This window comes from Nerophis lumbriciformis, linkage group LG09, assembly GCF_033978685.3.
Source record: "Nerophis lumbriciformis linkage group LG09, RoL_Nlum_v2.1, whole genome shotgun sequence".
Taxonomy (NCBI): Eukaryota; Metazoa; Chordata; class Actinopteri; order Syngnathiformes; family Syngnathidae; genus Nerophis; species Nerophis lumbriciformis.
In genome coordinates, this window is record NC_084556.2 from 23,689,066 (window position 1) to 23,706,159 (window position 17,094).

Here is a 17,094-nt window from a genome sequence, read left to right on the forward strand (position 1 = left end):
TGTTGCTCATTTCAAAGGGTAAAATAGATTTTTTTTTAATCTTTCATTTTCCCACTAAACTAGAAATGTATGGGCTTTTCTGGAAATTCCTACACCTTTCAATACAATACTGTCCTTAAAATGGCATCAAATGACGCTCAAACTCAAGCCAGTTTTAAATCATGCAGTGGTGTCTTAAAGAGTAATAACAAAACACACACATTGTTGGTATTTTTGAATAAAACTATATTGCTTGTATTTTCAAAGAACAGCACACTTTACGCAGGAGTACTAGCTGTTGCGTTTCATGCGGAAAAAGAGATGCCCTGATCACTGGGGTCTTTGTCTACGACAGCTAAGTACATTACTGTATACCCCCCTTCAAAATAAACTTGTGTTCCCAAGATCACTTAAGAAATTAGACCGAAAAATGTGGGGTTTTCTTCCTCATGGTAAGAGTGATTGAATGTGAGGATATAGTAAGGCGAGGATGCAGGACTCCTGCACGACGATCTATGAGCTGATTGGCTGAGAGGATCTGCTGTGGACAAAAACGTGCATGCTAGCGCATGCGCATGTGCAGGCTGTGTTTGGGTCCGTCCACCCGCTCCAACTTCTCAAAGTGTTTCCTAGCATTACGGATATTGATGAGGGTGGCTGCAGATGCTGTCAAGAAAAAACTAAGATGTAAAGATGTGTTTAAAGGATGTGTGACGTTCATCGGGCATTACTTACGAATAGACGGGTCTGACATGATGACCATGACATATGTGTTGGAGGTGAAGACGTCGATGAAGGCCGCAAAGTTGGAGTTCCTTACTTCCATGCTCTGGAACGAGGCCGCCAGTTTACTGAAATACAAAAAAATGACTTGTAATTTTACATATATACAATATGGAACTAGTAGAATGTAGAGCTGCATGGTTAATCAACAACGAATCGACATCAAGGTTTTAATTAGTGCATAACTGCAAGAGGCGGTTTTTTTCCTCCGCCGCCACCGGCTTTTGAGCAACAGCCATGTTCGCCGATCAGAATTGTTGAGCCTCGCGTTTCTTCATCTCTCGCTTCAAACAAGTTTTACACACACAGGAAGCACAGACAGACAGCCCCCCTACTACGACTTGCTGCAAAGTAACAAAAATTATGAGGAAACAGATATTATTTTAAAAAAGCCATATGTCCAGTTGTGGTAACATCTCAGCTTCAAATAGAATGGGCAATATGAACCCATTAACACGGACGAACGAGTGAGAATGCCGTGATGACGTGACGTCAACAAACAAAAAGACAACGTCAGACCTCGGTTTAACATCTGGGGAAAAAATGCACTTTAAGATGTTCAATATTCATTTAAGTGAAAGTTTTGCTTATAGAAATGAGTCCATTTTATTTTTTGTTTGTTTATTTGTTTAGGATAACAAAGTTATTTGCCTTCCAACTACAGTACAATGGCAAAACATTCTATAGTAATGAGAAATTAAAGCTAATATCCTTTTAAATGGTTACTTGCATTATTATATATTATGATTACTTTACATTATAAACACTGTATAGTAGTTAAATAATTATTTCTTTAGTTTAAGAGCATGATGTAGACAAAACCTCCGAGTCAGTTTGCGTAAAGCCAAATATTTTTGAAAGTAATTTATTATATATTGTTTTAATGGGTAGCACCCTGAGACAAGAATATGTTAATTGACAGTCTAAACGTAACATGTCTTCCTTCACTTGTTATTTTCGCATTTTTATGCATAAAAACATAAAAATCACAAATCAAATCCCAGTCGCAATTTTGGAGAGAAAAATCATAATTCGGTTTATTCTCAAAATTGTGCAGCCCTAATAGAATGTCACTCAGACGTCCACCAAATCAGAACAATCCTGTTCATATGATTGGGTGGCAGTATTACAAAGCATTACAACATGGGTCCCTACAATGACACACACAACAGCAAGTTTTTTTCACTGCCACTTGTTGGATCTGCTGGGTAAGTACCTGACTTAACCCTTAAGTTAACTTCACACTTAAAGGGGAACTGCGCCCTTTTGGGGGAATTTTGCCCATTATCCAGTCCTATTTGAGACAAAAACACATTGCTTTCTTTGTTCTGTGCGTTCTAAATAGTGACAGACTGCTAGAAAAAGGAAAAAACAATTAATCTATTACGCATATAAAACATTCAACAACCCTCCATTGACATGCCGTGACCTGAATATTAACCAAGCTATGCGACAATGTAAGAACTAACACAGAGGAACTACTTTTCTGGCGTAGTGATACATTGCCTTGCTCCTCACTTACAATACAATGCAATAGGACAACAATTTGTACTGACTGAGAAATAAAAATCATATGAATGAGCTCATATTTCATTATTGTGTTTGTATTCGGCTAGCTCGACTGTGTATACAGCTGTAATATCAAGCGACGTGTGCTTCATCTATCAGAACCAATATCATGGTGATTTTCTCGGTAGACAGTTGTCCGCCTGGTCCAACTGGTCTGTTCCAGTTGATGTTGGTTAGATGGAAAACAGTTTCTACCACTGCAGGGTTTGTTAGCGCAAACAATTTTTCAGTGTCCTCTCCGCCAGATACAAGACGCATTTTCATTAACACTGCCTGTCCCCAATTTCTGTCGGCATGGCTTGACAAGCTCCACATTTACAACACCAAGTCATGCCGACTCTCTCGGCCCTCGTCTGCTCCAACGTTTCACCCTCTCTTCTTGTTTCTATGACCAGTAGATCATTTTTTGTATATTCAAGCTCAAAAAGATAAGGTTTTGGATCCTTATTTGTCCCAAAATGATTGTTTCTTACAAAGTCTGTGGTAACAAACACAGAACACTCTCTCAATGTTGTTGACGAAAGTAGGGTTTGCTGCTATGCGCTCTGTGAAATAAATGCACCCAGGATAGAAGATCCACTAATGTTTAAATGCACCAAAATACTGTAAATATTACATGTTATCTGCTATCATATACTGTATATAAAATGTTGGAGGTTTTTAGAGGGAATTATAGGCGGAATAAGTCAATTACCTGCATTGTGAACCGCCTCTTGCTAGCAGTTTTTTTACTATTTAGAATGCACAGAAAATGGAATGACATATGTGTTCTTGTCTCACATACGAATTGTGGATAATGGGCAAAATTCCCCCCAAAAAGGGCAGTTCCACTTTAAGTGAAAATAATTTGTGCGTCTTACATTTGAGCTTTGTTTAATAGGTGGAAAACCAAAAAGTTATTATTAGTGTTTCTAGTGCAGTGCTTAATTTTATTGTTAAACTATGCCATGTCGTGGTCCAATACAAAAAAAAATTAGCTGAGTGACAAGGTCCCTGGGGCCCATTTTGGAAACACCTGATAAGGACCTATAGCAGGGTTCTTCAAGGTTGTTTCGGAAAAGGACCGCAAAACTGGTTGAGCGATGGAGCATGGACCCCGTACTTAAATACCTTCTAAAAAATTGTGTTTTATATTAAACTGGTCATACAAACCCCGTTTCCATATGAGTTGGGAAATTGTGTTAGATGTAAATATAAATGGAATACAATGATTTGCAAATCCTTTTCAACCCATATTCAATTGAATGCACTACAAAGACAAGATATTTGATGTTCAAACTCATAACCTTTTTTTTTTTTTTTGCAAATAATTAACTTAAAATTTCATGGCTGCAACACGTGCCAAAGTAGTTGGGAAAGGGCATGTGCACCACTGTGTTACATGGCCTTTCCTTTTAACAACACTCAGTAAACGTTTGGGAACTGAGGAGACACATTTTTGAAGCTTCTCAGGTGGAATTCTTTCCCATTCTTGCTTGATGTACAGCTTAAGTTGTTCAACAGTCTGGGGGTCTCCGTTGTGGTATTTTAGGCTTCATAATGCGCCACACATTTTCAATGGGAGACAGGTCTGGACTACAGGCAGGCCAGTCTAGTACCCGCACTCTTTTACTATGAAGCCACGTTGATGTAACACGTGGCTTGGCATTGTCTTGCTGAAATAAGCAGGGGCGTCCATGGTAACGTTGCTTGGATGGCAACATATGTTGCTCCAAAACCTGTATGTACCTTTCAGCATTAATGGTGCCTTAACAGATGTGTAATTTACCCATGTCTTGGGCACTAATACATCCCCATACCATCACAGATGCTGGCTTTTCAACTTTGCGCCTATAACAATCCGGATTATTCTTTTCCTCTTTGGTCCGGAGGACACGACGTCCACAGTTTCCAAAAACAATTTGAAATGTGGACGCGTCAGACCACACAACACTTTTCCACTTTGTATCAGTCTATCTTAGATGAGCTCAGGCCCAGCGAAGTCGACGGCGTTTCTGGGTGTTGTTGAGAAACAGTTTTCGCCTTGCATAGGAGAGTTTTAACTTGCACTTACAGATGTAGCGACCAACTGTAGTTACTGACAGTGGGTTTCTGAAGTGTTCCTGAGCCCATGTAGTGATATCCTTTACACACTGATGTCGCTTGTTGATGCAGTACAGCCTGAGGGATCGAAGGTCACGACTTAGCTGCTTATGTGCAGTGATTTCTCCAGATTCTCTGAACCCTTTGATGATATTACGGACCGTAGATGGTGAAATCCTTAAATTCCTTGCAATAGCTGGTTGAGAAAGGTTTTTCTTAAACTGTTCAACAATTTACTCACGCATTTGTTGACAAAGTGGTGACCCTCGCCCCATCCTTGTTTGTGAATGACTGAGCATTTCATGGAATCTACTTTTATACCCAATCATGGCACCCACCTGTTCCCAATTTGCCTCTTCACCTGTGGGATGTTCCAAATAAGTGTTTGATGAGCATTCCTCCACTTTATCGGTATTTATTGCCACCTTTCCCAACTTCTTTGTCACGTGTTGCTGGCATCAAATTCTAAAGTTAATGATTTGCAAAAAAAAAAATGTTTATCTGTTTGAACATCAAATATGTTGTCTTTGTAGCATATACAATTGAATATGGGTTGAAAATGATTTGCAAATCATTGTATCCGTTGATATTTACATCCAACACAATTTCCCAACTCATATGGAAACGGGGTTTGTAAAAGGTATATTGGTATTGTACCAAGATATTAAAAAAATAGCAGTGGTGCCACTAATTGCTAGCTATCAACTAGTCCGCAAATTGCTAGCTGGCAAATGGTGCGTTAATCACTAGCTGAAAACTAAAGAGCTAATCCCATGCTGAAAACTAGAGCGCTAATCGCTAACCGGCAAATAGAGGGCAAATCGCTAGCTGGAAACTGGCGCACTAATCGCTAGCTATCTTGAATGCTACCATGAATACAATAATATACTTATCTTATGTTTTTATTTTAAAAGGTACGGTGAGTAGAGTGTCCATGCAAATGATATTTATAAACAACACTACAGTGTATTGGATTGATGTTATTGTGTATTTAAAAACATTTAAACTTGTGGAAAATAATATATATTAAAAATTTCAATCAGCTATTCTTTTTACAAACCTCACCCTGGTGTCATGGACCACCTGTTGAATACCTCAGATCTACACTGCATGAACAAAATGTTCAAAATTTGCACATTTCTTTACTTAATCTGCACTATTAGCTCTGGCTAAATGAAAAAGGGAGAGCAGGTAATGCGTCAAACAACAACAATAAAAAAAAAACCTAATGATTCCCTCACTCAGCCAGCGACCTTCACTGTAACACAGGTGCTAAACAAAGACACACAAATGCTAGATGAAGCCTGTAAGGCTACACAGACTCTCTGGTATTCGACACCCAGAGTTTCAATGACACTCAAGTGCTGGATGAACAAGCTTCACGGACTCACAGATATTTGAATCCTGTGTGTTTCACTGACACGAGTAGGGATGGGTAGCTTTCACATTTGAATTGATACCGGTAATCAACGGTACCAATTTGCACACTTTGGATCACTGGAGGCTTACTTTAGGTTAGAGAGTTTTCTATCAGGCTGACTTGCTTTGTTGGCATGGAAAACTGTAACATTAACTAGAGGCAATTAATCTTGAGTCCACTCTTGAGTGCTTCGTGAGGTAATGTTTCCTCGTTTTTTACCTACAAAGTGTGCAACATTATTTTTTGCGTGTGTTATTTAAATATAGCACAAGTAACATGTTTTTAAAAGGGGCAATGGGCGCCTGGGTATTAGATTCACTTGAACGAATGACTCACAAGAACTTGAGTCAGTATAGTCAATACACATACAGTGCATCCGCAAAGTATTCACATCACTTCACTTTTTCCACATTTTGTTATGTTACAGCCATATTCTAAATTAGAATACATTGTTATTGTTGTCCTCAAAATTCTACACACATTACCCCATAATGACAATGTGAAAAGGTTTTTTTATTTTATTTTAGCAAATGTATTAAAAATAAAACACTAAAAAAATCACATGTACATAAGTATTCACAGCCGCTGCTTAATACTTTGTTGATGCACGTATGGCAAAAATTAAGACTCAAGTCTTTACGAAGATGATGCCAAAAGCTTGGCACACCTATCTTTGGGCAGTTTTGCCCATTCCTCCTTGTCCCCAAACACCATCAGTTTGGATGGGAAGTGTTGCTGCATTTATCTTCATCTAGTCAGGGAGGTGACCAAGAACCCAATGCTCACTCTGTCAGAGCTACAGCATTCGTCTGTGGAGAGAGGAGAACCTTCCAAAAGGACAACCATCTCCGCAGCAAACCACCAATCAGGCTTGTATGGTATAGTGACCAGGTGGAAGCCATTTCTTAGTAAAAATGTTTGCCAAAATGCACCTGACAGACTCTTAGACCATGAGAAACTTTCTGCTCTGATGAGACAAAGATTTAACTCTTTGGCGTGAATGCCAGGCATCATGTTTGGAGGAAACCAGGCACCACTTATCACCAGGCTAATACCATCCCTACAGTGAAACACAGTGGTGGCAGCATCATGCTGTGGGAATGGTTTTCAGCAGCAACAAGGAGACTAGTCAGGATAGAAAGAAAGATGAATGCAGCAATGTACAGAGACATCCTGGATTAAAACCAACGCTTCCCACCCAATCTGATGGAGCTTGAGAGGTGCTGCAAAGAGGAATGGGCAAAGATAGGTGTGCCCAGCTTGTGGCATCAACAAAGTATTGAGCAAATGCTGTGAATACTTATGTACTTGTAATTTTTTTTACTTTGAATAAATTTGCAAAATTAAAAAAAAAAACGTTCACATTGTCATTTGGGGTATTGTCTGTAGATTTTTGAGGTTAAAATTAATGTATTCCATCTTCGAATAAGGCTGTAACATAACAAAATGTGGTCAAGTGAAGTGCTGTGAATACTTTCCGAATGCACTGTAACAAACCATTTTACAACTCCTGATCACAACATAACATCTCGCCTTGCACTTTTTGTCCGTTCATTAAAAAGAAGTAAGCAGATGGTGTGCAGAGGGATAGTTTTGCTCCATTAACTTACCTACAGCTGAGTTTGAATTGTTTGATAATGTTACTGATCTTCTCGAAGCGGTGTGCATCACGTTGCTCTTTACACTGGTAGTGGGAGATCACCTGCCATTTTAACACATCACACACAAAAGAAGTAGAGATTAATATATGCATTTAGAGTGCACGGACACCTTCTTTTGTAACAAACCTACCAGGAAAGTGGCTCTCTCAAAGAGAAGGACTTCATCTGCCTCGATAATCTGTGCAAAATTTGTCAGGTTTGTCTCCAGTTGCTGGACGTTTGGGATAAGCTGGTAAACTATGCTGGACCACGCCTGTGAAAATAGAGTTTAACAATATTGTCAGCACTAGTCAGGATTAAAAGGACCCATAGCCACCAGATGAACGAAATTTCACAAACAAGTTCTCTTTATGTAATTTTGCTCCTGAAAATGAATCTGGCAGTTATTTTCCATAATATATATATTTTTTACAGTTTTTGAGTAATCGGTAGATAACTTACTGTACATGCACGCGATATGCCACCACTCTTGGTGTGATGTCATCTACAGAACTGGAACCCATTTCCCCGCATAGACAGTGTGGATAAAGTAATGTAAAACTTATATTTTTATCACTTAGTAGCATGTTTTTGTCACCCTGGTCCACAATTACTTCAAGTTATAATCTTTAAAATGTTTGCTGCAAATTACATTCCTCTCGCTTGGTCCGTCCCATTTTTGTTCAAGTTAATTTGACTGGAGCGGTCCATATTTTCCTCATATTCCACATTTGTCCCCATCATTTGGAAATGTATGCAGGCTGACCCATTATTTACTACTTGTATTGCTACAACCTACAGCAATGCATCTGGCAGACGTATTTGATCATTCCTTCAAATTCTGCAATAAAGTACATGATTTTGAATGGATTTGCTACCAAAACAACTACCCGTATTTTCCGCACTATTAGCCGCACCTAAAAACCACAAATTTTCTCAAAAGCTGACAGTGCGGCTTATAACCCGGTGCGCTTTATATATGGATTAATATTAAGATTCATTTTCATAAAGTTTAGGTCTCGCAACTACGGTAAACAGCCGCCATCTTTTTTCCCCGTAGAAGAGGAAGCGCTTCTTCTTCTACGGTAAGCAACCGCCAAGGGAAGCACCCGCCCCCATAGAAGAGGAAGCGCTTCTTCTTCTACTGTAAGCAACCACCAAGGTAAGCACCCGCCCCCGTAGAAGAAGCGCGCGGATATTACGTTTCATTTCATTTGTGTGTTTACATCTGTAAAGACCACAAAATGGCTCCTATTAAGAGACACGCGTACAACGCAGAATTCAAACTCAAGGCAATAAGTCACGCAGTAGAACACGGAAATAGAGCAGCAGCGAGAGAATTGAACATAAATGAATCAATGGTGCGTAGGTAGAGGAAGCAACAAGATGACCTGCGCCACTAAGACAGGGAGACAGCGCCGGACGACATACGCCAACATCTGCCAGTGGATTGTAAATGCCTGGGCGGATATATCGGTCTCAACTGTGGTCCGAGCTTTCCGGAAGGCAGGATTCACGGAACTGCTGGACAACAACAGCAACATTGACTCTGATGACTTCGACGAGACGGAGCCGGCCATTTTGGATGCCGTATTCGCCCAACTTTTTAATTCAGACACTGAAGAAGAATTTGAGGGATTTATGGATGAGGAATAATTTCAGAAAGTGAGCTTTAGATGTTTATTTTGTGTGTTGTGTGACATTAACGTTCGAGCAACGTTGAGTTATTGATGTTGCTATTGCTCTGCACTAATTTGAGTGTTACTATTTTTGTGATTGCACGTTTGCACATTACATTTTGGGGGTGAACAGAGTTGTTAGAACGCTGGTTTGTAATATATTATTAAAGTTTGACTGACCTATCTGACTGTTTTTTTTACATTCCCTTTAGCGCAGCGTAGGCGCGGCTTATAACCCGGGGCGGCTTATAGGTGAACAAAGTTTTGAAATATGCCATTCATTGAAGGTGCGGCTAATAACCCGGGGCGGCTTATAGTGCGGAAAATACGGTATATGAAATTGCCTCCAGTCTTCTGTAGGTGATGTCAGCAGACTGATGCAGGCCCGCCCACATTTTAGAGAAGAGTGGCCAAAAAATGTGTTAAAAATCACTAAAAAAATCAAGCCTATAATCTCTACTGTGTCTATTTTGGGGTGAATTCTTCCTGTAGACATACTTTTTAGTTCCAGGACTATGAAATAGGTGCCAATGTTGTCAGCATTAGAATGGCCCTTTAATATCTAAAAAAACACATGTGGAAACAGTCGAAAAGGCCAACCTTGTACAAGGTTTCATCCCATATGGACGTCCTGAAGCATGTGCAGGCCAAAGGTCGGGAGAGTCTCTTTAAATCTTCCTCACGCTCTTTGAAAATCTGTAGAGCAGCAAAACACAACAACAGCATTAACACTTGTACAAGTAAGATAAAGAGGTATTTTAAAATGATCTAGAAGAGTTGCATCAAGCTAAACAATTCAAACAGTGTGATTTAGTGAGTCGCTTAATGTCCCATCAGACTTGGATATGCTTTTTTACCATATTCAATTGCTTAAAAAGATAATTAGCATCAACTAAATTCCTTGTTACAATAACACGGCCTACACAGCAAAGGTCATTCAAACACTTTTGATCAAAAGGAGTTAAGCAAAATCCACTTTTTATATATATTAAAACAGTAATGTTTGTCTTCAGAACCTGTGTATGACCAGCAAAAGTAAGAATAATCTATCATCTCCAGGGTTTCCCCCAGATTGCCAAAATACCTGTGGTGGTGGGAGCGTGGCTAAGGGCATGGTCAATATGACGCTATTGTACAACTTGCATAATCTGCATTTATGCATACATTTTCTTTAGGCAAAAAAAATGTTTATACATACATTTAAAACCAAACCGGTATTATTATTAGTTAGTATTAACATATATTTGTTTCTTATATATTTTTGCTTGATTTTTCAATTGTTGCTGCTTTTATTGTACAATGTACATTGATTAGATGTTTTCAAGTTTATAGTGACTTTTCCAATACTTTAAGATACTTTTTCTTTATAAAAAACGACTTGCAACAAATCTAGCCTTTTTTTCTGGTGTTATTGGAGATTGCACTTGTTTTTAGAGAGTTGTTTATTTCTGTCACTCCATGTCTGCGACAAACAGAAAGAGCTGCAGCGGGCCTGTCGTCACACTTGCTTTGCGCTGCTGCTCCAACTGCATTTTCTCTCCTTAAAAGCAGCCACTGCCCTCTTATTATTCGCACATTGCACATTTTGTAGATCGCTGTTCGCGGGCTACCTCTATTAACTACATGTAGGGGAAACCCTGATCTCACTAACTGGTTGGCTACACTTGACAGATGAGGCTCTCAAACGGTTTGTTCTGAAAGTCTGGGTTTTTATGACAGCAAAATGACAAACCAGCTACCACATGGACCACAGTGTTTATGTGCATCAGTTAACGGTAAAAAAAACAAAGAAAGCAAGGGCTTCGCTACACATCTAAAATAAAACACAGACCTCCGTCAACTATCCATCATTCAGCTACAGACATGAAGCTGGAGGTTCCTAGATCCAAATATCAGCAGTTTGGCGATCGGTCTGTAACTGGTCTTAGACTTTAGAACAAATTACTCGCCAAACTACAGCTCTATTACAGATTTACATTTATTTAATACTAAACTTAAGACCAATTTATTTAAAACTAGTACTTAACATTATGGTTACACGTTTTTAATGAATTTTAACTTAATTTTCCATTGTTTTATTATATATTTATTATGTGTTCTTGTTTTATACTTTGTCTTTATGGCAATGTTGTACAGCACTTTGCTTCAGCTATAGCTGATGTAAGGGGCATTACAAATGAAGTTTATTTGATTGATTGATGAGGAAATTAAGTTTGATCATTTTCTGTAGCAAACCTAGCATGATGTTGCTATTAAAATGTGACTGTATTGTTAACACTTAAGCTCACCTCGCTGTACTTGTGTTGCTATCATTTGTGTCCTCCTGTCCCACTCCTTAATGTTACATTGTTGAGTCTGATATATGTTTTTGCAACGTTACAGTGTCTGTATGTAAAAAGTAGGTAAAATGTACAATTATATTGACAGTGAAACACAGCTCATTAGCATTAAAGCTAGAGACACTACTAAACTATCAATGCTCTCCTTGCATATCACAGAGATCATTATCCTTCATCTTACCAGGTCTCTCTGGTCCTCCTGCACCAGATCCATTTTGTGCACGAGACAGAAGACTTTAGCGTCGGGGGAGTTCTGCAAGATGGCCTCCAGACACGACTGGTAGTAATGCATGTCTTTCTCTAGCTCGCGGCTTTCCACGTCAAATACATAAATAAGCACCTCCACGTTCCTGAAGATGTTGTCCCTCTGGCTGGTGAAGTAGTTTTCCATGAATGTGTCCTGCCTGGTGGGGTTGGGCAGATAGAAAACAATGTTTTTTTTGTATCCCCAACTAAATATACTAGAAGGTGGCAATTTTAAAGCTGACTTTACCCTCCACAATCCCAGAGGTTCAGAACCAGATTGCCAAGAAACCGCACATGGGAGTGTTCCACATCAACTATATTTAAAAAAAGAATGACAACATATTCCAAGATGAGCTTCATAGAAACAAAGTACCAACTCTCTTTAGGTTCTTACTTGTAGCTCCAAGGCGCCGTGTGTCTCGAGCTATGTAATTGGCAAAGATGATTGATCTCATACTGGTCTTCCCAGACCCACTTTTCCCCATCAGTAACACCTGAAAGCACAAATTTGACAGATCACTGGAATAAAACTTGGGTAGAAGTGAGTGGTCAGTGTACAGCTTGGAAAGCAGTATACATGTTCCCCTCAATGAACAGCAGTTTCTCAGTGTTATTCTATTAACCTACTCTATTTACATTATTATATACATACTGTCGTTCTTGTGTTACTCATAGGGCTAGATCTGGGACCTCCGGTACTAAATGTCATGCCCTCTCGTGTGGTGGTATGACAATAAAGTTTATTGAGTCCTTGAGATGAAACAAGGAAAAAGTTATTACATTTTGGGGGTGATCCGGATCGCCGTCTGGATTCAGGATTTTAAATAGGATTCATTACTGTTGGGAGATATGTCTGGCGGATGTTAATGCTCTCTGATTCCTTCTCTCAGTACAGTGGTACCTCAACTTAAGAGTGTTTTGAGATAAGAGCAGTCTCTCTGCTAATTGTTATGCTTTATGATGCAAGCAAAAATGTGAGTTAAAGCAACCCTGCCATTAGTTGCTGTAGCAAATGTCAGTGATCCCCGTAAGATCTGCCCAAACATCTGGTCTTATTCACTAGCATTAGCTTATAGCTAGAGATGGACATAACTTTGTTTTATTAAACCATAGGAAGAAAGAAATTGAGTGTAGGGAACAGTGCTGAGAAGAAAGGGATTGATATTCAATAAATAAAGAAAATAAATAAATCATCAAAAACATGACCAAGCGTGTAACCAACTTGGCAAAGCAATTTGAGCGTATCACTGGTAGTCTGCGCCATACTGAAGCAGAATGAGCTGATAACGCAGCCAAAGACGATGAAATTATATCTAAATGGTGGACATTTATCCATGAGAATATGGAAAAAATGCTGATGGTTTGTTTGACAGACCTGGAAGGAGTTACCGTAAAAGTCCACTTTCCAAGATAAGCGCTGTACATTATCATTACATCACTTCATAAAACTGCTGTAGTTGTTTAGAATGTATGCTCTTGTATTGGTTTTATACAATATTTCTTAGCAAAAATGTTTTTTTTACTTTTTAAAAGGCATGCTACATGTTAAAATGGTGCTGTTTTGGAGAGGCCAAACACCAATAAATGGATTTAAATTCATTTCAATGGGAAATGTTGATTTGAGATACAAGTGTTTTGAGTTAAGAGCTCCATCACAGAATCAATAGCTCGTAAGATGAGGTACTACAATATATTTTTTGTAAAAAATAAAATAAAATAAAATTTAAAAAAATTCTGAATGACATTTGTTTTTTTGTAATGGAGATGAATTTTAATTATTGTTGCATTTGAAATAAAATAAATGAAATGTGTCAACACATTTTTTTTATTTTTTAAATCTCAACACAATTATTTTTTTTATTTATATAACAACCTATTTTTTGGTTTTCGGGAATCTTTTTCTTCACTAACAAACTGGGAATCTTTTTCTTCACTCACAAAATCATGCTTTCTTAATGGGCTGCAACGCTTTATATTTGTTACTAATTGTAGATTCTCAACTCGTATGGCTGCTGCTATTGATTATTTTAGTGATCGATTAGTTTGTTTGATTAATCGAGTAATCGGATGAAACACGCTTTGGAGCCTCAATGTGTATTTTACGGAAAATAGTTAAAATAAACTACATATAAATGTTTTATATCTGCTTGCCATAACCTACATTCTTGATTTCTAATTAAAGCACATCATCAACATTGAAATTGCACTTTTAACGTGTGCATTGATAAAAATAAGAATACAAAAAACTCTCAACTCTTCGCCGCCAACACACCACCCAGTGTTGCCAACTCTTCAGTAAGGAAAGTACTGAAGAGTCCTAAAAGTTGCGAGATGACATCGCTGCCTCATTTGCATAATTGGTTGCAATTGATGCTGTAGGAGAGAGGAATAACTGAGAGAAAAAAAGTGAGTTCAACCAAACTTTCTTCTGCTGATTCTTAGCTTGTTTTCTTTAAATATAAATCATAAAAAATATTAGAGAATCAAATTTGATCAAAAGACTGGAGGGTTGCGACATTATTCTCATCTATTGACTGGCTCATTAACATGATCGATGGGATTAGGAGGTTGTAGTGATTTTTTTTGTGTGACATGACAGTGAATAAATATTTACATTTACATCTTGCACGGTGGAAGAGGGGTTAGTGCGTCTGCCTCACAATACGAAGGTCCTGAGTAGTCTTGGGTTCAATCCCAGGCTCGGGATCTTTCTGTGTGGAGTTTGCATGTTCTCCCCGTGACTGCGTGGGTTCCCTCCGGGTACTCCGGCTTCCTCCCACCGCCAAAAACATGCACCTGGGGATAGGCTGATTGGTAACACTAAATTGGCCCTAGTGTGTGAATGTGAGTGTGAATGTTGTCTGTCTATCTGTGTTGGCCCTGCGATGAGGTGACGACTTGTCCAGGGTGTACCCCGCCTTCCGCCCGAATGCAACTGAGATAGGCTCCAGCACCCCCGTGACCCCAAAAAGGGACAAAATGGATGGATTTACATCTTGCTCTTGAAACCAAGGCGAAAACAGCGGCAGCTTTGCACATGCACATTTTATTTCTAGTCTGGCCTTTGAGTATTGAGGGTCTCCACTCTGCTCGTACAGAAGACCTAAGGCCTGTGACTGCTTTGGAACGGGGGAGGTACTCACGTCAGCAACTGCCACTGCTCGTTGAGGACAGTAACTGCAGCATGCTTGCACTTCAGAGTCTCCAAGACACGAGAATAGTCTCCAAGATACTAGAAAAGTCTCCAATAACACCTGAAAAAGTTGCTCGATTTGCAACTAGTAGTTGTTTACAAAAACAGCTTGGAAAGTTGCCAGATTTAGCAACAAAGCTGAGTTGGCAACACTGACATCCTAGCTCTCACGAGCGCTCTATTGCAGCGGCCGAGCAAAAACTATGTCCAGGTATTTAAAGTTCCCCGCATTCCTTGCGGTTCTAAATTCATATTAGCTACACCCATTTACTGTTTGTTTGAAGCAACAGATTATGAATCAAAGCTTTTTCATAATCTAATTAATTTATTAATCGTTGCAGCGCCAACAAGTATTACATTCCCAATAGCTTGTTTACTAGAATTCTTCCAACAACAAAAAAAGACTACAATGAATTGTATGTCAACAATACAAGAGTTCTTATAAATACAATTTCTTTCGTCTTGTTTTATTAATTGGCAATTTGCTGTAATTAAGGATTGCACTTCATCACAGAGAGCTGTTTGTAATCTGCTGTTTGTTATTTGTCTTTAGGGAGCAGTGGAAGTTGTACACACTGGAAACTACAACCACAGTAACACACATGGTGCTCGAATACCCCCTCTGACAATATCATTTACGACTCAAATGGTGTGACTGAGCTGCTGACCTTTTTCTTCATGGCTGAGCTGGACATCCCCTTATGCAGACACGATGGAAGCTTCCTGTGAGCAGCAGATCAGATGACTTCTGGCTGAGTCCTCTTGCTGCTCAGCTGAGGGACAAATATTTTCACTGAGGTGTTTTTACTTCCACTGCGCCTAACAAACATCACGTGGTTAAAAGCTACAACAACCTGATATAAAAATGTAGAAAATATCCGCCAGCAGGCTGTGTTTTTAGACGAAGTTACAACTTCTTAGCCGCCAACTAACTTTATCTACACCCAGACTATGCCCCCATAACAACTTGGAAGCTAATGCTAAATTGCCTAGCAAGAAAAAACGCTCCAGATTTATGCCAGGTAGTTTAGCCAGGCTTAGCCGCTAGCTAAACTAAATTCGACTAGAAATAAGGCATCTTACTTACCCGACCTGGAAAGAGAGGTTACGTGTATTCAATCAACCGTACACATAGGGTTGCTGGGGTTTAACGAGTCCACTTGTGCACATTACTTGATGGGATCAGGCATTGGAGTAGAGAGCTCAGCTGCTTCCTGTTTACGCCGCAGTCACATGACGGGAGGAAAACGTACGCCCTCGGTTTTGTCTGAAAGGCAACAAATACGTTTTGTTGGTCGATTTGTAACAACAGCATGTGTTGTACCATCTCATTTGTACTTGTCAACATGTTTTGATTGATTGATTGAAACTTTTATTAGTAGATTGCACAGTACAGTACATATTCCGGACAATTGACCACTAAATGGTAACACCCGAATACGTTTTTCAACTAATTTAAGTCGGGGTCCACGTTAATGAACATTACAAATACATGATTAATATTTTAATTTAATTGGTTGTGAATGGGTGGCAGAGGGGTTAGTGCATCTGCCTCACAATACGAAGGTCCTGAGTAGTCTTGGGTTCAATCCCGGGCTCGGGATCTTTCTGTGTGGAGTTTGCATGTCCTCCCCGTGACTGCGTGGGTTCCCTCCGGGTACTCCGGCTTCCTCCCACTTCCAAAGACATGCACCTGGGGATAAGTTGATTGGCAACACTAAATTGGCCCTAGTGTGTGAATGTGAGTGTGAATGTTGTCTGTCTATCTGTGTTGGCCCTGCGATGAGGTGGCGACTTGTCCAGGGTGTACCCCGCCTTCCGCCCGATTGTAGCTGAGATAGGCTCCAGCGCCCCCCGCGACCCCAAAGGGAATAAGCGGTAGAAAATGGATGGATGGATGGATGGTTGTGAATGTGTCTATCTATCTGTGTTGGCCCTGTGATGAGCTGGCGACTTTCTGCCTGATTGTAGCTGAGATAGTCTCCAGCGCCCCCCGCGACTCCGAAGGGAATAAGCGGTAGGAATGGATGGATGGATGGATGGATGGATGGATGGTTCCGGTGTTCATAAAAAATGTGCTGCTTCATTAAAAAAAATGCAACCAGTTGCATAATCCGATAGTTAGCAACATACGTAATGGACAGATGTGGATTAAATTTCCAAA

At 39.5% G+C, this 17,094-nt stretch overlaps 1 protein-coding gene across 1 annotated transcript; it reads right to left on the reverse strand.

Moving 5' to 3' along the window:
* Positions 1-201: 201 nt before the first annotated feature.
* rraga (Ras-related GTP binding A) lies at positions 202-16,183 on the reverse strand. The gene is made up of 10 exons (XM_061962155.1): positions 16,018-16,183; positions 15,599-15,703; positions 12,132-12,231; positions 11,985-12,051; positions 11,673-11,895; positions 9,753-9,848; positions 7,625-7,747; positions 7,444-7,535; positions 715-830; positions 202-645 (listed from the first exon to the last, which is right to left on the reverse strand). The coding sequence occupies exons 2-10, from the start codon at positions 15,623-15,625 to the stop codon at positions 542-544; spliced, it is 948 nt and encodes a 315-aa protein (XP_061818139.1). The 5' UTR covers positions 15,626-15,703; positions 16,018-16,183; the 3' UTR covers positions 202-541.
* Positions 16,184-17,094: the final 911 nt, after the last annotated feature.